General features: G+C 35.3%; 1 protein-coding gene across 3 annotated transcripts in view; it reads right to left on the reverse strand.

Moving 5' to 3' along the window:
- SS18 (SS18 subunit of BAF chromatin remodeling complex) overlaps positions 1 to 22,731 on the reverse strand; it is a 105,951-nt gene that overhangs the window by 41,534 nt on the left and 41,686 nt on the right. For all 3 annotated transcript variants that reach the window (XM_077778089.1, XM_077778091.1, XM_077778092.1), the window contains 2 exons: positions 7,168 to 7,321; positions 3,104 to 3,325 (listed from right to left, as the gene is read on the reverse strand). In XM_077778089.1, the coding sequence (XP_077634215.1) occupies positions 3,104 to 3,325; positions 7,168 to 7,321 (376 nt within the window). The remainder of the gene's footprint in view (positions 1 to 3,103; positions 3,326 to 7,167; positions 7,322 to 22,731) is intronic.

Consider the following 22,731-nt stretch of genomic DNA (forward strand, 5'->3'; position numbering starts at 1 on the left):
TTTACTATAACACTAGTACACAAAGTGTCTTATTTTACTAGAGCTAATAGTTATCAATTAACAGAATCCTTCTCTGCTTTTGTAAACAATCAAAATAATAAACTGTAAATGTCTATCTGTCCTTTGTATTAATTTCAATCAGATTCCCAAATTACAATGACAACATTTTTAAACAAGTTACTTCCCCCCCCACACTTAGTTTAATTTTCAAAGCGTAGAGAGAAAGAAGGAAGGGAAGAGAGAGGGTAAAAACTAAAGCCACTTCAAAGCTATCAGAATAATTGCATCTAGACTTTGATCTGTCATGTTCTGTTTAGAAAACTACTGCCACATTATCAGTTAAAGTTCCCAAATATGTCACTTAAATAATAATTAACGTAATAATTAAATAATTACCTTTTAATTATTCCTTTTTAAAACATAACTAAAATTCTCGATTAGTCTTCTTCCATTTTTTATCACTTGACAGAAGTTTAAATTAAGAAATCCCACAAATGTTTCTTTTCCTTGACAAATTAGCCTCATTATTAAAAACTGGTAAGTAAATTTAACAGTTTTTTTAAGATCTCTTGATACAGACAGATATGTTATGTAGAAATACAGGGATTGCCAAAAGATATCACTATTTTGATTTTAACTCAAAGAAGAGCTAACAACATCTCAACAAATGTTAAGAGTTTTGAAAGTTGAAAATGTTTCCTTTTATAGAATTCTGGTGTTTTCTAAGCATTTCTCAAAGAACTATTTAAAAAGTGGTCCCTTCTGATTTCTTCTACTCATTTATCAAAACTTTTAATGTGAAACATGTAGCTTATTTTTAAAGCCAAGAAAATGTTTTATGTGCAATGAATATTAAAACTTTAGGTAAAACTCTGTGTAAATTTTTTTCATCCAATACATATCATAGAATTAAAATGTACAGGGAACTCATATGATTAAGAAAGCAGATGTTGCTGCAAGCTCATATAACTTTCTCTCTTTTTTTGGCAACTGTAATTTTCTTTGGTATTTTTTATGTCTGAAATATCAAAATTTAACTGATAGGTTTATTTGTCCTGAAGAGATTTTTTAAATCCTGAAAAGTTCCTCACAGATTTCCATCATATTGTTTTTTGAAAAATTACTCTTATTTAAGTCAGATTCCTACGGAGAAAATAGACTATACAGAAAATTATTGAGAAATTCATAGATTAGGCGAACAAAACACAAAGCAACAGAACTACTACAGTAAAAACTATACATTAGTAATACAAATTCAGAATGTGACATTTTTAAAAAGAATAGTTGGCCCCAGGTGCCTGGGTGGCTCAGTTGTTAAGCATCTGACTTTGGCTCAGGTCTCAATGTCACAGTTCGTGAGTTGGAGTCCCACATCGGATGAGCTCGAGCCCCACTTTGGGTAAAACATGAGCCCCGGGTGAGCCCCACTATTCTCTCTGTGCCCCTCGCTCACTTGCGCCCTCTCAGTCTCAAAAAAATAAATAAAAGGGGTGCCTGAATGGTTCAGTTGGTTGAGCATCTGACTTCAGCTCAGGTCATGGTCTCACAGTTCAGGAGTTTGAGCCCCGCACTGGGCTCTATGCACACAGCTCAGAGCCTGGAGGGAGCCTGCTTCAGATTCTGTATCTCCCTCTCTCTGCCCCTCCTCAACTCGCATGATGTCTCTCTGTCTCTCTCTCAAAAATAAACACTAAAAAAATTTTTAAATAAATTAACAAATAAATAATGGTCCCTAAGTTTAGAACAGAAAATTCCTATAAACACCTCAATTTCTTTCTCCAAAAATGTTACTATTTTCTACATGCACATTGCTGCATATATTACTTTTTTGTTCTTCAAATCTTACAGCAACATCCATTCCTGCACACACCCTACCCTTTTCTTAATTGCAGTTTCTAAGTGGTGTGCCATCATCACTGTAGTTGCTGTGAGAATGCTCTCTCCTGGTAACCAAAATGTATAGAGAAACCTCTGAAATCCCTTCTGAGCTGCCACTGACTGGATCTTGCTGTACTCTGAACCTTTAATTGGCCTAATTTTATAAAATAGAAATTCTATCATGGGCACTAAACAACTTGGAGTAGGGGGGAATGGAGCAAGTGCCTCCTTCGTGAAGCTACACTAACAATTTATTGTATTGGCTCTCTGTTTTCCAGTGTATCTCATCAAAAATATAAAAATTTCTCTATTACTATTTAAATGTTAGAATAAATGTTAGAATATGTTATTTCATCATAAATCATTACCAACAAATTAACCTTAACTCCCTTTATCTGGCTGCACTTTAGTAATTTGTTTTTCAAAATCCAAATCTAGAAAATTTTATTGCAAATATGAATTCTATCTTATACTCTTAACCTCACATTTTGCAACAACTGAAATAACTTTAGGCTGGCAATATGCCAAATGTTTTAACAGGCAACTAGCAGAACAGAGCGCCACTTACTGGTTTTTTAGTTATTATTCATAAGAATACTTAAAAAAGAAACATGATAATAATTTCATTCTCTGAGATTGGTAATAAACTTTAATAGACTTCACCCCATTCTAAAAATAGAAGAATACAACACTATCTCTAGTGAACACTCTAACAATATGTTATAAATATGTTATATAATAATGTTAAAATTACCTCTTAATGCTAAAACACACATCTGAAAACATTCATAAAAATCAAGAGAAATTCATATAAATTAATAATGAACCCTTGATAAGTAAAATAAACCAGAGTAAAAGTTTTTTAAGAGCTTATATTTGCTAAGATAAAATTATATTTTCTCAACCTTCTAGCTGTAATTCAAATGTTTAGTTATTCATTATTAACTTAAAAAATTTTTTTAAATTAAAACACAAGAATCTCAAGTGAACTGTCCAAAAGACAAAAACAATAAATAAGCTTAAAAGCTAAATTAAGCAATTTAACTTCTAAATGCAAAAAAAATATTTTAAACGGGTTTCAAGTTCAACGTTCCTTTTTTATGGGAATGACTACTATTTACTTTCAACTTTTATATTCATGAATCAGCTACCAACTTGAAAAAACTATTTTACTTTCAAAGGCTAACACAGCATTCTAGTAGAGAAGGACATCAAGCTTATTTACCTTGGTTTGGTTGCATATTCATATTTGGTCTGGGGCCATAGCTTCCTATTGGTTGCCCTTGACTCATCGTCATCTGATTCTGTACTGGCACGCTCTGTGATGATGGCACAGAATGGTTGTAACCTCCCATGGATCCATGGCTACTTGAAGGCATGTTCATGGAACTGTTTGTCATATTGAGTTGATTGGGTCCTGGTCCCTGAATAGGCATATGGTTAGGCCCTTTGAAGAAAAGTGGTTAAAACCAAATATGAAAGTTAAACAGATGGTCTATTAAAAAGTATTTTAAAGAGCTTTATATTTTCTCTTGCATACCATAATAATACCAAACAAAAACTTGAGTTATTTAATCAATAGTAAACGAAGTAAATGCATTACATGAATGAGGGCAAATACTGTGAGGCAGAGCGTATTCCCACTTTATAGATTAAGAAACTAATGCTTTTAAAAGCCAGCAATATTCTGAAAAAGAAAAGCAATGATGCTTTTAAGAGAGCAAAACAAAGAGCTTTATGAGAGCAAAACATACAAGGCTTAAGTAATTTTTTTTATTTTTATTTATTTTTTAGTTTATTTTGAGAGAGAGCACGTGTGCATGAGCGGGGTAGGGGCAGAGAGAGAGGGAATCCCACGCAGGCTTTGCCCTAAGAGCACAGAGCTCGATGCAGGGCTCAAGCTCATGAATCGTGAAATCATAACCTGAGCCAAAATCAAGCATCAAGACACTTAGCAGACTGAGCCACCCAGGTGTCCCTAAAGCAGGAGTAATGAAAAGTGTTTAGTACTGGCATATAAATGAATTAACAGATCAATGGACCCAGAGCAGAGTCTAAAGACACACCCAAATTTCTAATTTTGTAAATGCTAATAGTGGTGAAATTAAATATCAGTGGGGAGAAGAAAGATAATTCAATAAGAAGTGTGGCAAATTAGTAGCCATCTGGAAAAGTCCTACCACATTCCTTCCTCCAAAAGTAGTTCCAGATGAATAAAAAAATTAAACATTAAAAAAGAAAATGGGGAAAAAAAAACATAAAAATGTTTAAAAAGAACTTTAAAAATATTCTTGAAGTGGAAGGGCCTTCTTATATGCCAGAAAACCCAAAGCCATAAAAAACTGATAAACTAGACTAAGTATGACCAAACCAGACAAAACTAAACTAAGTAATAAAAAGTAGGAAAAAATTATTTACAAGACATATCACAGACTAAACTAATTACGTTAACATACAAAGTAAGTAAAAGACCACCAGCAGTAAAAGAAATGGCAAGGGACAGGAATGATCAGTACACACAAAAACTACCAAAGGGACATAAATATGAGAGGACTGCCTGCTTCATTTATAAAAAGGCAAATAAAAATTATGAGACCTTTTGTTTCACTTTTTAGGTTCCAAAGACCCAGAATTTTGATCTATGAAGAAAGTAATTTCATACATTGTTGTGGTATATAAATATATAAATAAGTACTATTTTTACGTAGGGCAACTTGGCAATAACTACCATATTTTATTTAACTTTTTTTAATGTTTATTTACTTTTGAGATTGAGACAGAGACAGATTGTGAATGGGAAGGGGCAGAGAGAGAAGGAAACATAGAATCTGAAGCAGGCTCCAGGCTCTGAGCTGTCAGCACAGAGCCCAACGTAGGGCTTGAACTCAGAACTCACAGGCCTTGGGATCATGACCTGAGCCAAAACCGAATGTTCAACTGAGACTGAGCCACCCAGGCAATAACTGCCATATTTTAAAATGCATATATCTTTTACACAGCAAATGCACTTCTAGGACTTTATCCTGTAAATATACAAGTTTTCGTGTGTATCTGTACATGAATGTAAAACTGCCTATGTGTTTATTCACTTGTTTCCTTATTTACTTCCATTTTACAGGCATATTCATATCAGCATAATTTTTAATACCAGAAGATTAGACATAGGCTGTATTTCATTATAAGGGAACAGTTCAAATAAATTAGGGGCATCCATGAAAACAAATGAAATACAGCCACCAAAAGCATGAGGCAGCTCTTTATGTACTGAGCGGTCTCCAAAATATCTTTATATACTTATAGCCTCTAAGATATATCTTTTAAGAGGGAAAAATATTATATATAATACTACATAATATATGCCATCACTTGTATTTTTTTAAGAGAATAAGACAAAAGAAAAAGGAATGTGCATATGCGTATGTGTTAGACACAGTGAGTCTCTGGAACAAAGTATCTGGAGGTAGGGGCTGTATATCCTTTGGGACCTTTTGATTTTGGTACCAGAGACATACATTATCTGATTTTTTTCAAATCAGTTAAACATTTTTAAAAAGGAATCTGAAACAGGTTATCTGACCAAGATCAAAGAGCATTTACGTAGCTCTATGACTTAGATTTACAAAATAATAAAAAACAAAACAAAAATAGGAAAACTGAAAGCCTAGATACAAATTTGTGTTTGTAAAAAGGTTGGCTAAGCTCTATTAAGGAAATAAAGGAAACAAAAATAACTGGACTTCAATTTCTCCTACACCTGACTCGAACTCTCTATAAGAGACCTGTTTTGGAAGCTCTACAGTGTTCTGGACAACCTATGTCATAACTAAGTGAAAAATCTCTGGTTAATAAAGAATATAACTACTCCTGATAGCCATATACAAAAACCCAAATGTCATGTTAACAATAATTACACTGCTGCTCAAGTGCTTCTCTGCTCTTAAGCTTGAATTTATGTCGAGAAGTCAAAATTCTAATTAACAGTACGACCATAAAAAGTCACAAAACTCCTAACTTGCACTGCCCTTCCAGTTCTAAAAACAGGTTCTGATGAACTAAATGTGGATTCACCAGAAGCTTCCTCTTGACTACAGCCTAACATGTAGTTAGGTCTTTATTCCCACCCCCTCAGGGTGTGGGTCATGGGGGCTGTGGATTGTGGCAAGCCCCTGAAGGAAAGAGAAGACAGCCACCGAAACAGCATCACCCTTCTACACAGTCGATCACTCGCACATCCATCTTGTATAAACCAGCCTATCTGGCTTCTCTGGCTCTGTGTTCTCCTTTACTTCACTTTCTACACCCATCATCCCTAGACACCAGTGCTACCAATCAACACAATCAGTTAAGACAACACTATCCTAAAAATGCTAATTACCTATTTTAAAAATGAATTGCTCTGCTATTTCACTTACTTTCATTATTGCTATCTGTACAATACTTTGTTAATGAAATAGCCTTTGTCTTCAGAAAGTAAAAATATTCTCAAATTAAATGAAGAAAACAACCCACCAAGAATTATGGGTATGGGTTGTAGCTGTTGTTGCAAAGACAAAAGAGTTTAATACTTTTCAGATTAAAAGCTCAAACCAACAAAAGGTAACTTTTAATTAAGCATCCAATGGCCTGGAAGATATTCTAAATGGCTCCAAACTTAAAATGGAAAAATAGTAAAAGTAATGACTCATTACATAAAACATCTGAAATTATTTTTCCTTTAAATTTGCTTTATTATCAATTTCTATATTTATATTATACTATAAATATATATATCCATAAAAATTTATACTCAGCTTCAACACTATCAATGAGGAAATACTAAATATATTACATTAGCACTTTACAGATTGTTTTCTTTCTTTTCCTTGTGTCTTTTTTCCAGCAATACTGTTTCTGAGACCAGTAAATTTTTAGGTAAATACCAAACCCAAGGAAATGTTATAATACCTTTATAATCTATAAAGAGATTTTAATTCTTAAGTCATGGCGCAATGCCTTTTTTTCCAAAAAGCTTCTAAAGCCAGCTGTATTGCATAGTTTCAGACAGACTAAATTTAGCCAGTTCTGTTCATCAGAGGAATGCTGTGTGTCAGCTACATCAAAGCCCAAGGGCAGCCTGATAAACACTGAATACAGGTCACGTAGCTCTGTAGCTAACAAACTCTAAGAGAGCTTGTACTCGGGGGCATTCAAAGCAGTTTTGTCATCAACAATCTAGTATCCCTTGAGCCCCCATGTCGTTTCAGTTGCTAAGCAACTCTGGTGTTAATGTCTTAGAGGAGAAAAACTTACCAGGCATCTGGCCGTTCATCTGGTTCTGCATGTGTGGTGCAGGAGGACCCCCACCTACCATTCCATCTGAAGGCATGTTGTGAGAGCGTGGAGGTGGGGGAGGGCCGCTCTGATTCATCCCTCCAGGACCCATAGGCATATTCTGTGTGGGTGGCTGAAAGAAGACAGTTTAGTAAAACAAGAGAAACAGTTAGACTAATATATTAAAGATGCATGTAACAGTTGTCTGTATTATTAAACTAAATAGGAACCAAAACACAAATACATCTCAACTTATTCTAATGCATTTTAATCATGGACTAGGACTAATTATTTACATCCAATTTAATATGACCCCCAAACCTAATAATAAGATCATTAGTGTAAAGATATCTTCTGACCACCTCAGACCAAAAGAACTCCACAATTAAAGTATATTTTACTTTATAAAATCTCAATAATGAAAATAAGTTTTTTAAACATTATATACAAAAACTCACATTTTTTATATACAAGGATTTTAATGTGTCCACTGTTGTTATTTAAACGATGGTTTAAAAATTAAGTATTCTTTCATTATTAATACATTTAGACATATTTACTATTAATGATGGATTTTACCTGAAAAGATACAGTAACAAAAATTATAAAAGGACAAGAAGCCCTAAAATATGATATACTTTGTACTGTTTGAGGGGGAAATACATTTTGGCAAAGGAATATTATAAACCGCAAAGACTCAGTTCAGTCCAACGTTTTTGGCCGACGACTCCTATAGATCAGAAACATTACTGATGGCCTCCAAGGGTACAGAGACAGCTGCCTCAAAAGGATGCCTTTGGCAAATTTCCTAATGAAAGTGTGAAGAAAATCACTGACTAACCTTGAGAGTTCACAAAAGGGCGAAAGGAACAACACAGATACAAGGTGGTCTGCAACACCTGGTTCCCTTCTTGGGGATATTTTGGTGAAGAAAGCAAATGGTTAGTTTCTTTCCCAATCCCCATTGTTAACCCTACAGGAGGAGAAGGAGACACTATGCTTTGCAGATCTATTTCTGCCATCCTTCTCCATCTCTCCATGTTCCAAAAACATAAGGTCGACTCCTATAATTTCAGTCATTCTCTTCCTCCCACTTTTTTAAAGATTACTGATTTATTTTGAGAGAGAGTGCAAGCGGGGAGGGGCAGAAAGAAAGGGAGACAGAGAATCCCAAGCAGACTCCGTACAGTTGGCACAGAGCCCAACACAGGGCTTGATCCCACAAACCGTGAGATCATGACCTAAGCCCATACCAAGAGTTGGACATTCAATAACTAACAACTAGGTGCCCTTTCCTCCCACATTTTTACATGGCTAGTTAGTTACTGTTTCTGTACCATCTCGGTTTTGTGACCACTATCCTCTTTGATACCCTTAATAAATAAACATTGTCTTTTAGTCATCACATGTAAATACTCATATTACCAACCATTTAATAATCACTAACATTTACACAAATAACCAAGTACAACTCTAATAGCACCCATTTAAAATTCACAGACTTGGGGCGCCTGGGTGGCTCAGTCGGTTGGGCGTCTGACTTCAGCTCAGGTCATGATCTCACGGTTCCTGGGTTCGAACATCAAGCTCTGTGCTGACAGCTAGCTAACAGTGGACAGCTAGCTCAGAGCCTGGAGCCTGTTTCAAAATCGGTGTCTCCCTCTCTCTCTCATCCTCCCTTACTCACGCCATCTCTCTCTCTCAGAAATAAATAAAAAACATTAAAAAAATAAAATAAAATAAAATTCACAATCTTGGGGCATCTGGATGCCTCAGTCAGTTGAGCAACCAACTCTTAATTTCAGCTTAGGTCATGATCCCAGGGTTGTGGGATCAGGCCCAGGATGGGGCCCCACATCAGGCTTAGTGCTGAGCATGGAACCTGCCTAAGATTCTCTCTCTCCTTCTGCCCCTCTCCCCCATTCATGCTCCCTCTCTCTCTTCCTAAAATAAATAAAAATTTTTAAAAAAATTTTAAACAAATAAATAGAATTCACAGTCTTAGTCCCTTTACTATCAAATCCAGAAAATACCTGCTCTTTATTAAATATTTTTCTTCAACACTCATTTTAAATTCTTTATCCACTTTGGATTCTTTAAACACTAATGACCTTGTTCAGTATTTTACGAAATTACCAAGCATCAACTCAGTGTCACATCTTACTTTGAAATGATCCTTTACTATCCTTCACACATGGCTGACTATGACCCTCTTCTCATTTGAAAATAAAAATCCTGCCTTCTATATTCTTCAAATTTTTTGCTGAAAATTTATGTTCTCACTCTCAATCAGCTTTTTCACTTTCTTGTGATACACCCAATGCAACATCAGTATTATGGCTCCCATCATAATAGAGTAGCTTGTATCAAACTAACCCATCTGCCAATAAAAATTATAAAATCTACACAAATGTAATAATTGTTCAAAAGCACTGAAGAGCAATCTGCACAGAGAGAAACAGGAAGGGCTACGACTCTTGAGAGAAGTGAAGCACAGAAAATCAGCTCCCTAAACACCGTGGCTTTTTCCTTAACTTAGCTGTGTAACAAGAAAACAGCCTGAGCAGAAGCAGCAGCCCTCCTGGCCTGAGGAGAAGACAGCATTCCACACTATCAGAAAGCTAGAACCTGAAGAACAAAATCCCCGAGTAGAGGAACCACAGAAAGGATGAAAACTCACAAAAACTAGCATAAAACAGCAGTTAAGAGGCTGAAGAGCTGAGCAGAAATTTCTGCTCCTGCACAGGGCTAGGGAAACAAAGACTGGAAGTAGTCCCTACCAAGTTACAAAGGCCTTTGAAACAAACAACTGAAGCTCTCTGTTGAGACTTCACAAAAGGCTTTTCTTAGATTAAGGTCAAAAGAGAAATTTTTCAGCCCTAACAAATCTTATAGTCAACGTTGAGTACTCAAGGTACCCTCTCAAGGTACTCTAGTATTTCACCTTCCAAAGGAAAACTTAACTCTCTTTGGAGGAAAATAACACCAAGGTGAGCCTGTACAATTGTTCATTCATTAAGTCTGCCATTCAGCGAAAAGTTACAAAGCATTCCAAGAACAAGAATAAACAGACAATACTCATTAGGATGGCTATAATAATTTTCTAAAAACTACAGAAAGTAACAAGGGTTGGCAAGACTGTGGAAAAAAGGAAACTCATACATGCTGGCAGGACTGTAAGGGGCGCAGCCACTGTGGAAAACAATTTGGCAGTTCCTCAAAAAGTTAAACATAGAGTTACCGTATGACATAGCAATTCCTCTGTACCAGAGGTACAGACCCAAGAGAACTGACGACATGCATTCACACATAACTTGCACACAAATGTCACGGTAGCATTATTCATAACAGCCAAAAACCAGGGAAAAAAGTCCTCAAACGTCAATCAACTGATGGATAAATAAAAACATTCATACAATGGAATATTAATCAGCCACAAATGAAATGAAGTAATCAATATTTCAACATAGTATGACATAGATGAATCTTGAAAACATTATGCTAAGTCAAAGGGGTCAGATTCAAAAGGCCACACGTTGTATAATTTCATTTATATGAGATATCCAGAATAGGTAAATCCAGAGAGAAAGAATATAGACTAATTAGATATTACGAGGGAATGGACAGAGGGAAAACTGGGATTGAATGCACGTAATTATGAGGTTTCTTTTTGAGTTGATGGAAATGTTTTTGGAATTAGATAGTGGTGATTAGTCGGAAAGCACTATGAATATACTAAAAACCTATGAATTGTAAACTCTAAAAGGTTAAAATAGTGAATTTCATGTTATGTGAATTTTAGCTCAAATGTTTATAAATAAAGAACTATTAAAAGAAATAACAGAACACAGACAAAAACACTCAGGTTATTCATATTTTCGAGTTATCTGAAAGACCTTAAATTAACTGATTGATATGTTCAGGGGTTAAAAAAATAAAAAGGATAGATGCAGAATTTCAGCAAAGTACTAGAATTCTTGGAAGAGTCAAATGGAAATTCCAGAACTGGAATACACAATCAATGAAATTAAGAACTCACTAGTTTAGAAACAGCAAAAATGACACACCAAGAAACATAAAGAACATTAAAAAAATAAAAGCATAAAGACATGTACAACATGCTACAAAGGTTTAATACACATCTAACTAGAGTTAGGAAAACATAGTAGATGAATCATAGGCAATATTTGAAAAATACTCATCAAAAATTTTCCAAAGCTAACATGAGTCTCTTTTTTCTTTTTTAATTTTTTTCATAATGTTTTATTTCTGAGAGAGAGAGTGTGTGAGCAGGGGAGGGTCAGAGAGAGAGGGAGATATGGAACCTGAAGCAGGCTACAGCCTCTGAGCTAGCTGTCAGCACAGAGCCCGACGCAGGGCTCAAACTCACAAACCGTGTGATCATGACTGGAGCTGAAGTCGGACACTTAACCTACTGAGCCACCCAGGCACCCCTAACACATGAGTCTCTAGGCAAACATAGAAAATTCTATAAACCTCACCAGAGTATGAAGAAAACTATACCTGAGTCAAAGTCTTAAAAACCAAAGGCAGAGAAAATCTTAAAAGTTGTCAGAAAAAATAAGACACATAATCTTCAGGGGAAAGAAGGATAAGACTAACAAAGTTTTTGGTTTTTTTAAAATCAGAAATAACAAATAGATGATAATAAAATGACATCTGTAGATTGCTAAGACAAAGCAAGAAAATAAAATACAGCAACCAATCTAGAGTTCTATAAGAGAAAATATCTTGACATGAAGATGCATTAATAAGAGTTTCAAATAAACAAAACCTGAGAGAACTTTTTACAAATGAAGGAAATTCATCAAGCTACAGGAAAATAACCCCATATGGAAGCACAGAACTAGAGGACTTAATGCAGAGAACCAGAAAGGTAAATGTTTAGACAAATATAAATTAATATTGATATTTAGAATAATTCCAACAATGACTGACATGGTTTAAACAGACATAAAAGTATAAAATATATGACAGAACACAAAAGACAAACACAAAAAGGAATAAATCAAGTACACTGTTATAAGTCTCTTGCATTTTCAGCAAGTGCTAAAAGTACAAATTTAGACTGGAACCTAATAAACAAAAAATGTACATTGTAATCTCGTATGCAACTACTTAAAAATGCATACACACATAAGAACGTACAGCTAAAAAACTAGTGGAGAGGGAAAAAGAATGCCTGATTAGTTCAAAGAGAGGCAAGAAGAGACGAATAGAAAGTTAATACCAGGCTGATATTCTCAAATCCTATTATATCATGTTCTGCATTACATATATCTGGATCCAACATTTCACTTAGATAACAAATATCATCAGACTGAATTTTTAAAACACCCAACTATATTCTGTTTACAAAAGATCCACTTTAAGGACATATACATGTTAAAAGAAAAAGATACTATGCAAACACTAATAAAAGTATGGTGATGTCACTATATTTATATCAGACAGTTGACTTAAATCAAAAAACACTACTAGAAACACTAGAGGAATACTTTACTATAAGAGGATCAGTCCAACAGAAATATGTAACAATCATACATCTGTATACATCTCATTACACAGTTTCAAAGTCTATAAAGCAAAAGTTAACAGAACCAAAAGGAATAACAGAATAACCCATAATAATGGTTTGATTTTAATACACTTCTTCTAGTAATTGGTAGAACAATGAAACTAAAACAAAAATGAAAAACCCTAAAAATATAAAAGATGTGAAATCACTGTTAATAACTCAATGTAACCAGTATACGTACACTAACACACACGGCAACTGCATAACACACATTCTTCCCAGTACTCATAACATCGACCAAACTAGACCATATCATGGGCCATAGAGCAAGTCAACAAATAACAAAGAACTGAAACAATATAGAGTATGTTTTCTGAGCACAGTGGAAATGAACCAGAAATCAGTAACAGAAATCTAATAACCTATTACCCGATGAAGAAATCACAATAGAAATTTAAAAATATATTTAACGGAACAATAATGAAAATACAACATCAAAATCTGTGAGATGCAGCTAAGGCTATCCTAAAGAGACAATTTATAGCTTTAAAATACATATTTATAATGCTTACTTAAGAAAAGTAAAAAATTAACGATATAAGCTTCCACTTCAATCAGCTAGGAAAACACAGCATATCAAACCCAAAGTAGTACAATGAGGGAAATAACACAAATGGGTATAAAACTAAACAAATCATATGCATTCTTCCAGAGAACACAAAAAGGAGAACAATTCCCAATTCTTTTATGAGGTCACCAAACCCAAAACTCTGATATCAAAACCCAACAGGGACATTATTAGAAAGACATCTACAAGCCAAGCTTTCTCATGAACAAAAATCCTAACAAAATTTTAGCAAGCTAAATCAGACTGTATTAAAAAGATGATATACTATATAACCAATGGAGTTTATTCCAAGAGTACAAGCTGATTTAACTTCTGGAATTTAATCTCTGTACTCACCAAATTACCAAAATAAATTCTATATAATTATCTCAATATATAAAGGAATATTATTTGATAACATCAACACCTACTCATAATATAAACTTTTAAAAATTAGGAGTAGAGGAGCATCCTTAATCCAATTAAGTTTAATTTTTACAAAAAACTTATAGCTAATACTATCTTACTGATGAAATATTGGATTCTTTCTCTTTGAATTCAGGAATAAGACAAGACTTTCCATTAATACCATATCTGTTCAACATAATAATAAACCCATAAACAAAACAAGAGTATTATGAATAGAAATAAAGTAAAAAGAAAAAGTAAAAAAAATTGGAAAAAGCATAGTCATTATTTGCATATGACATGTTTGAGTGCACAGAAAACCACGAGAATCTATAACAAATTATTAGAGAGAACTGTACACAAGATCAATATATAAAAAAAACAAATGTATTTCTATATATTTCCAAAAAACAACTGGAAAATGACCTTTAAAAAAAATAACAACATATATAACAGCATCAAAAAACTGAATAACTAGGAAGGAATCTAACAAGATGTGCAATAGCTCTACACTACAACACTGCTGAAAGAAATTAAACAACTTACTAAATGGAGGGATATACCATTTTTATTGACTAGAAGGCTCAATATAGCGAAGATACCAGTTTCCCCAATGCTGACCTAGAAATTCCATGCAATCTCATTAAAAAATCCCAGGATTTTTGAAGAAAATTCACAAGCTGATTCTAGAATTTATATGGAAATGCAGAGGAATTAGAATAGTCAGGACACTCCACAAACTACTATACTAATTGAGGTATGTTGTTGGTGTAAGGATAAATACACCAACAGAAGTGAGAAATAGATCCACACATACAGTCACCTTACTTACAACAAAACAACTTATATTCAATGGGTAAAAAAGGATATTTTCAATAAATGGTACTATATCAATTGAGTATTATATGAACAAAAATGAACTTTGACTCTTAGGCTCAGATCATACACAAATTTAATTTGCAATGGATCATGGTTTTAGAAGAAAACATAAGCGTATCTTCATGACCTTGACACAACAAATTATTTCTCAAGATACAGAAAGAAAACAAAGGTTGATAAATTGAATTTCATTTCAATTAGAAATTGGTATATAAACATACTATAAAGAGAATAAAAAGACAATTTTCAAAATTAGAGAAAACAGCAAAGTGAAGGAATCAATTAACAGAACTAAAAGGCAACTTATGGAATGAGAGAAGACATTTGCAAATCACATACCTGATGAAGGTTTAGTATCCAAAATACATAAGGAATTTATAAAACTCAACACCCAAAAAACAAATAATCCAATGAAAAAATGAGAAGATCTGAACAGACATTTCTCCAAAGAAGATATATAGATGGCAAGAGACACATGAAAAGATGCTCAAAATCACTCATCATGGGGAAAATGCACATCAAAACTACAATGCAGTATCACCTCACACCTGTCAGAATGGCTAAAATCAACAACACAAGGAACAACAGGTGTTGGCGAGGATGTAGAGGAAAATGAACCTTCTTGTACTGTGAGTGGGAATGCAAACTGGTGCAGCCACTTTGGAAAGGAGTATGGAGGTTGCCCAAAAGGTTAAAAATAGAACTACCCTATGATCTTGCAATACTATGGGTATTTACCCAAAGAATACAGAAACACTAATTCAGACATACATGCACCCTGATGTTTACAGCCTTATTTACAATAGCCAAGATACAGAAGCAGCCCAAGTGTCCATCAATTGATGCATGGATAAAGAAGATGCAGTGTATACATACAATGAAATATTATTAGGCCATAAAAAAAAATGAAAGAAATCTTGCCAATTGCAACGACAATGGTGGAGTTGGGAGAGTATAATGGTAAGCGAGATAAGTCAGTCAGAGAAAGACAAATACCCAATATGATTTCACTCATATGTGGAATTTAAGAAACAAAACAAATGAGCACGGGGGGTGGGGGCGGGGAGAGAAAACAAACCTAGAAACAGACTCTTAATTACAGAGAACAAACTGATGGTTACCAGAGAGAGGTGGGTGAGAGGATGGGTTACATAGGTGATGAGGGTTAAAGGCTGCACTTGCAGTGGGCGCCAGGTGTGGTATGGAGTCGTGGAATCACTATATCGTATACTTGAAACTAGTATTACACTGTATGTTAACTAACTGGTATGAAAATAAAAACTTAAGAGGTACCTGGGTGGCTCCATTGGTTAAACATCTGACTTCAGTTCAGGTCATTTCGTGGTCCGTGGATTCAAACCCTGCATCAGGCTTTGTGCTACAGCTCAGATCCTGGAGCCTGCTTTGGATTCTGTGTCTCCCTCTTTCTGCCCCTCCCCCACTCATGCTCTACCTCTCTATCTCTCTCAAAAATGAATAAATGTTAAAAAAATTTTTAATAAAAAATAAAATAAAAACTTTAAAAAATGGGAGAAAATAGTACATAGCCAACAAAAGATCTATATCTAGAATATATATAAAGAACTCCTATAAATCAGTAATGATAATTTTAAAAAGACAACCCAATAAAAAATGAACAAAAAAGAAAACTTTTTTGGGATGATAGCATTCCTCTATATCCTTTAAATTTTTTTTTAAAGCTTATTTATTTTTGAGAGAGACAGAATGTGAGAGAGGGAGGGGCAGAGAGAGAGGGAGACACAGAATCCAAAGCAGGCTCCAGGCTCTGAGGTGTCAGCACAGAACCCAACATGGGGCTCGAATGCACAAGGCTTGAGATCATGACCTGAGCTAAAGTCAGACACTTAACCACCTGAGCCACCCAGGCGCCCCAATATATCTTTTTTTTTAAACGTTTATTTACTTTGAGAGAGCGAGAGAGATGGAACACAAGAGGGATATGGGCAGAGAAAGAAGAGAGAGAGAACCCCACTGACAGTGCAGAGCCCAATGCAGGGCTCCAACTCATGAACCATGAGATCATGACCTGAGCCGAAATTTGTTTAACCAACTGAGCCACCCAGGCGCCCCTGTTATCTATCCTGACTGTAGTGATAATTACACAGATTTGTCAAAATTCATCTATCTATACAATTAAAATGAATCAACCTTATTTTATGTGAATTATACTGAAATGTCACTTTTTCAAGAAAGCCTTCCCTGACTATCAGAATAGTCAGGTCTCATTATCTGCTCCTATAGTCCTAGATGCCCTTCTTTCATAGCAACTACTACAACTATCGTCTAAAATGTTTGTGGGGGCACCCAGGTGGCCCAGTTGGTTAAGCATCTGACTTTGGCTCAGGTCATGATCACATGGTTCATGAGTGTGAGTCCCGCAACAGGCTCTCTGATGTCACCGCAGAGCCTGCTTTAGTCCTCTGCCCCCCACTCTCTCTGCCCCTCCCTCGCTCATAGTCTCTCAAAAAACAAAAACATTTAAAAAATAAATTTAAAAAAATAAAATGTTTGTGCCATTACTTAACATCTATTACACTGTATGTTGAGTTCTGTAAGGACTGGGTCCATGATTATACTTGCTTATCGATGTAGCCCCCAAACATCTAGTATCAAATAGAGGTACTCAAGAATATTCACTAAATGAAAAACTTACTCTGAAATAAGCGGGATTTCAAATTTGATTAGGAACCAATATTTTTGTGTAACTTTCACAATAATTTTTATTGTCAACACTGCTTAACTCTCTACACTCCTCATCTCCATTTGGAGGTCTATCAGACATCTCACACTTGAATTCTACAACACCAAATCCCGGGTATCTCCACTACACCGCTCACCCAAATCCCTCTACTCAGGAGTCTCAGTTGATTGCAATTCCATCATTCCAGCTGCTCTGTTGCAAACCACGCAGTCATCCCTCACACCTCTCTTATTCTCATCCTCTGGCCCCCACATTCATTTTTCGGCATATTCCTTAGACTCTACCTTTAAAACACACCTACAATTTGACCATTTCTACCCCCTCCTCCTCTACCACCCTGGTACGACCCACCATCACATCTCTCATGTTGATTACTGCAAAAGCCTCCTAACTGGATGTCATGCTTTGATCCATGCTCCTCTGTCATAAATTTTCTAAACAGTAAGCAGAATGAACTTATTAAAATATAGCTGTTCACTCTTCTGCTCAAAATCCTCCAAGAGTTTCCAACTTCAAGGGAAAAACTGAAGTCCTTACAACAGCTTGCAAATTAGGATTTGTCCAAACAACTTCCTTACATTATTCTGTTTTAGTTATAAACTTCCTGTTGTTCCTTGAACAAGCCAGGCCAAGTTTCACTTCAGGACCTTTCCACTGTTTATTTTCTCTGCCTAAAACATTCTTCCTAAAGTCTTTGCTCAAATGTCACTTTCTGAGTGAGGTTCTGACCACTCTGCCTCATACTGCAAGTTCCACCCCCCACCTCCAGCATTCCTCATTCATCTCTCCCTGCCCTATGTCCTCCTTTTCCATAGCTCTGATCTTCTAAGGAGCTATACGAGTTAATCATTTATTATGCCTGCCTTGCTTGCTAGAATGTAAAACTCAAGAGAATAGGAGTATTTGTCCATTTTGTTAACTGATGCTTCAAAAAATACCTAACTATTGCCTGACACAGTAGTAGCCACTTAATATTTAGTAAATAAATGAACTCTCAAACTTAAATGATTTACTATAAAATTAAAAACAATTCTGACTATAAAATTATGTTGTTTCTTTAAAACATAAAAAATGTCACTGTAAGATACAATTTTTAGGTTAATAATCCTTCATCCGTATAACTATCATTTCTATAACTGTCATTACTATGGTTCCCCACAAGGAGGCACTAAAATGACACAGAGAAATAGGAGATCTAAAAATAATTATGCAAAAACAGGAAACATATGTATAAAATACTGCCAAAAGCTGATCAATGACCAATACACACAAATGAAAGAGTCAGACTGGTCAACCAAGAATGGATCCAAAAGCCTCATCAGTATAGGGGCGCCTGGGTGGCTTAGTCGGTTAAGCGTCCGACTTTCGCTTAGGTCATGATCTCGCGGTTCGTGGGTTCGAGCCCCGCGTCGGGCTCTGTGCTGACTGCCAGCTCAGAGCCTGGAGCCTGTTTCAGAGTCTGTAACTCCCTCTCTCTCTGACCCTCCCCTGCTCACGCTGTCTCTCTCTCTCTCTCTCCTAGAAATAAATAAAACATTAAAAAAAAAAAATTAAAAAACAAAACAAAACAAAACAAAAGCCTCATCAGTATTAACATTTGCCTTACTTCCTAGTCCTATGTCAGTCAGTCTTGCCAAAAATGAGCTCTATACGTTATCTGAAACAGTTCAGAAAGATCTCCTTGATTCCTCAATGATTCACACAAGAAATGTCAGGATGCCATCATGGGTAGCCTTGAGCTGATGCGGGCTTTTGAACTTACCAAATGATTTCCTCAATTTAATAATCTTACCAGTCGTCATCTCATCTTGTCCTCCAAATAAGAGAGTTCATACAGAATTTCGTCCTATTATAAAACCTGACCAGTTGAACTTTCATAACTAATAATGCCTTCCACTTATTTTCATAGCATGATGATTCTCCAAACTTCCTAAGGAGTTAAGCCCCAGAATGACTCACTCACTAACAATATACTCCCCAGTTAGTAATAGGTTCCCCAGAAACTCAACCTTTATTTTATGAAACAGCAAACATTCCCACCATAACAAACCCAACACTGGACTATCTCCACTATGAAAAACTAAGCCCACCTAACCTTAATGAGGTTAATTGCTGAGCCATCACTCCAGATCCATATAATCTTAGAGAATAAAGTAATTTCCTTCTTCTCAGACCAGAATTCTCTGGAATATACTTCAAAAAAAAACAACTAATCCACTCCCAAAACATGGGAATTTAGGACTCTAAGCCTTTCTTAAGGTTGTAATATACCATCTGCTGAGAAACAGGAATGTATATATTTGTTTAATCTTGAATTTATTATTTTCACACTTCTACCAATCTGGATAAATTATAAAACTAATGTGTAATCACTAAGAAACAATACAAATAAGAAACATTGCTAAAAAACTGATATACGTACTTCCAAAACTTTTTAAAAATTCATATATATAAAAATATATTTAGTTTTTACAAGTAGAGTCACACTATTCTGTGATTTCTTTCATTCTTCTGTAGGAGTTATTCTTTTTTAAAAAATTTTTTTTAATATTTATTTTTGAGAGAGACATAGAATGTAAGTGGGGAAGGAGTAGAGAGAGACAGAGACACAGAATCTGAAGCAGACTCCAGGCTCTGAGCTGTCAGCACAGAGCCCAACATCAGGCTCAAACCCATGAATCCTGATATCATGACCTGAGCTGTAGTCAGATGCTTACAACTGAAACACCCAGGTGCCCCTGTAGGAATTATTCTTGATCAACATATAATTCAATCTCCTTTAAGAGGGTAGAATTCATCTACATACATATATACATATACTTTTTTTTTTTTTTTTTTTTTGAAAGGGGGAAAGAGAGCACAAGTGAACAAGCAGCAAAAAGCAGAGAGACCGGGAAAGAGAAAGAGAAAATCCCACAAGGGGCAGAGAGAGAGAGAGAGAGAGAGAGAGAGAGAGAGAGAGAGAAGGGCTCACCTGAAGCAGAATTCGTACTCACCTAAAGCAGGGCATGGGCTCACCTGATGTGGGACTTGAACTCACAAACTGTAAGATCATGACCTGGGCTGAAGTCAGATGTTTAACGACTGAGCCACCCAGGCACCCCAATAAGCTATATTTTTACCTACCCCCAATCCTGAGACTAGCTCCCTAGTTTGTTTTTATTTTGCCAGTATAAACAATGCTTAAATTAACATCCCTGTACAAATATTTTTCTGTACTTATTCCGTGTAAATAAGAGTGAATTACTTAATTTCCAACATTTATGTTCTTTTCTTAATTATATGGCAAAGAAATGTTTCTCTTTAGAAGTGAGCTAGATACATTATTTTCAATTATGACAAAGAGACAGTCTTTAAATCCTTATTTAGTACATGTGGAAGCTACTTTCACTGATTTAGTAATACAGTTCTGCCAAAAAAAAAAAGTATTTACACACACATATACACATACATACACACAAATTTTTACATTCCTCATAGCAGCATATAACCAATTGCTATACATATATGGACTCAATTAGACTGTGGTTAAACTTCATATATACTGTCCAGCAAAGAGTTAATATGATTTTTGCTAAGATTTTGAAAAGACAGGATAGGCAATAGTATTGGCAAAATGCTCCCTATACTAATCCAGAGAATGTGCTCTAATAATTCAGTTCTCTACAAAATACAAGGTTACCTCCTTTATGAAACTTTTCCTAACACTCAGCAACAAAACTAATCACTTCTACTATGGAAAATGTATTTGAAATGTCCAGTACTTCTCAAATAACATATATATTACACTGTGGTATTACCATCTGTTGAGCTGTCTTTAATTTCATTTACTGAGCTTTTTGGCACATGAAAGATTTTATTTTTAACATTTTTAAAAGGATAAAATTAGTACCTTCTTTATAGTTTCCTCCTTTGCTTTTATTCTCAATGAAGTCTTCCTCGCCTCAAAATCAGATATTTATCTGATTAATTGATACCTTTATCTCATAAAATCTCATAAAAATACAAAATTTAAAAGACATTTTACTTGTGGTCTTGCTTCTGTTTTTACTACTAAAATATTTTAATTAGACACTTCTTACTGTGCAGCACCAAATGATATACAAGAGGAAGACTTGGGAACTAGCTGTAGCAGGTGAATCAATCACAGATGACCACAACATTTCTGAGTAAAAGAACCGTGTTTATGCTACTCACTTGAGACAGGAAATATAAAAATTCAAGCTTGTGGGCTTTTTTTCTTTTAGCACAGGGAACAACAGAGGGGGAGCCCAGGGAAACAGAGTCTTTCCCTCACTGTGATGGGAGACTTGTGGAATATCCAAATGGAATATCTCTACAGAAAGCTGGATTCAGGTTTCCCACTCACGCAAGAAGATACATAGTTGGGAGCCATCGATGTATACGTGGAACCTGAAGTCAAGAATGTAAGAAACCAGGGGTATGGATGAAATCTCCCAGAAAAAGTGTATGTCGTAAAAAGATGTTCAAGTACAGAACATCAAAAATGTTAAAGAAGCTGAATAGCTAGAAAGGTAAAAAACAACAACAGCAAAAAACCTATCACAAAGTCAAACAACAAAAGTTTCAGAGAAAAAAGTTGGTATCATACTGACTAAATACACATCATCATGTTTACCAGTCAAAACTTAAAAATTCTTCAAATGATGCCAATATTTAAGAAAGTTCTTTCCATACTTCTAAATAAGAATTTAAACACTTTCATTTTAAAAAAAATTTTTTTAAGTTTATTTATTTTGAGACACAGAGAGAGTAGAGGAGGGGCAAGGGAGAGGGAGAGAAAGAATCCCAGGTATGCCCCATGCTGTCAGCATGGAGCCCAACGCAGGGCTCGAACTCACAAACCTGAGCCAAAACCAAGAGCTGAACACTTAACCGAACAACGCAGGCACAGCGTAAACTTTCATTTTTAAAAAATTTAACTACAAAAAAATAGAACAGTGTGTTACTGCAAGGTTCTACATGCACAGAAGAGAGGAAAAGTATTTACATCGGCTTGTATTTGCACCAAAAGGGATAAGACAGAGATGAGAGTGGAATTTTCTATGACTTTTTGTAGTTTTTGACGTTCTAACCATATCAAACTATTACCTATGCTAAAAGCTAAGGTAAAATTTACACACGAAATACACTCTGCTCATGTGTAAGATGCTCCACAGCGCTGAGCACAGGTGGGCCAAACTTGTAAGCAGTGAATTCTGTAATAACGAATTTTAGCCACTGATTTACCTTATTAGCAGATGCTCGGCCAGCACAGTCCCTGACTCTGAAGACCGTGCGTAATCACTGTCACTGAAGCATGTGTAATGAAAAGCTCAGCAAGTGCTGCCCGAGGGCTGCTGAGAACACTGAGTGTGCATCACCCAA

This window comes from Crocuta crocuta, unplaced genomic scaffold (assembly GCF_008692635.1).
Source record: "Crocuta crocuta isolate KB4526 unplaced genomic scaffold, BGI_CrCroc_1.0 scaffold26, whole genome shotgun sequence".
Classification (NCBI taxonomy): Eukaryota; Metazoa; Chordata; class Mammalia; order Carnivora; family Hyaenidae; genus Crocuta; species Crocuta crocuta.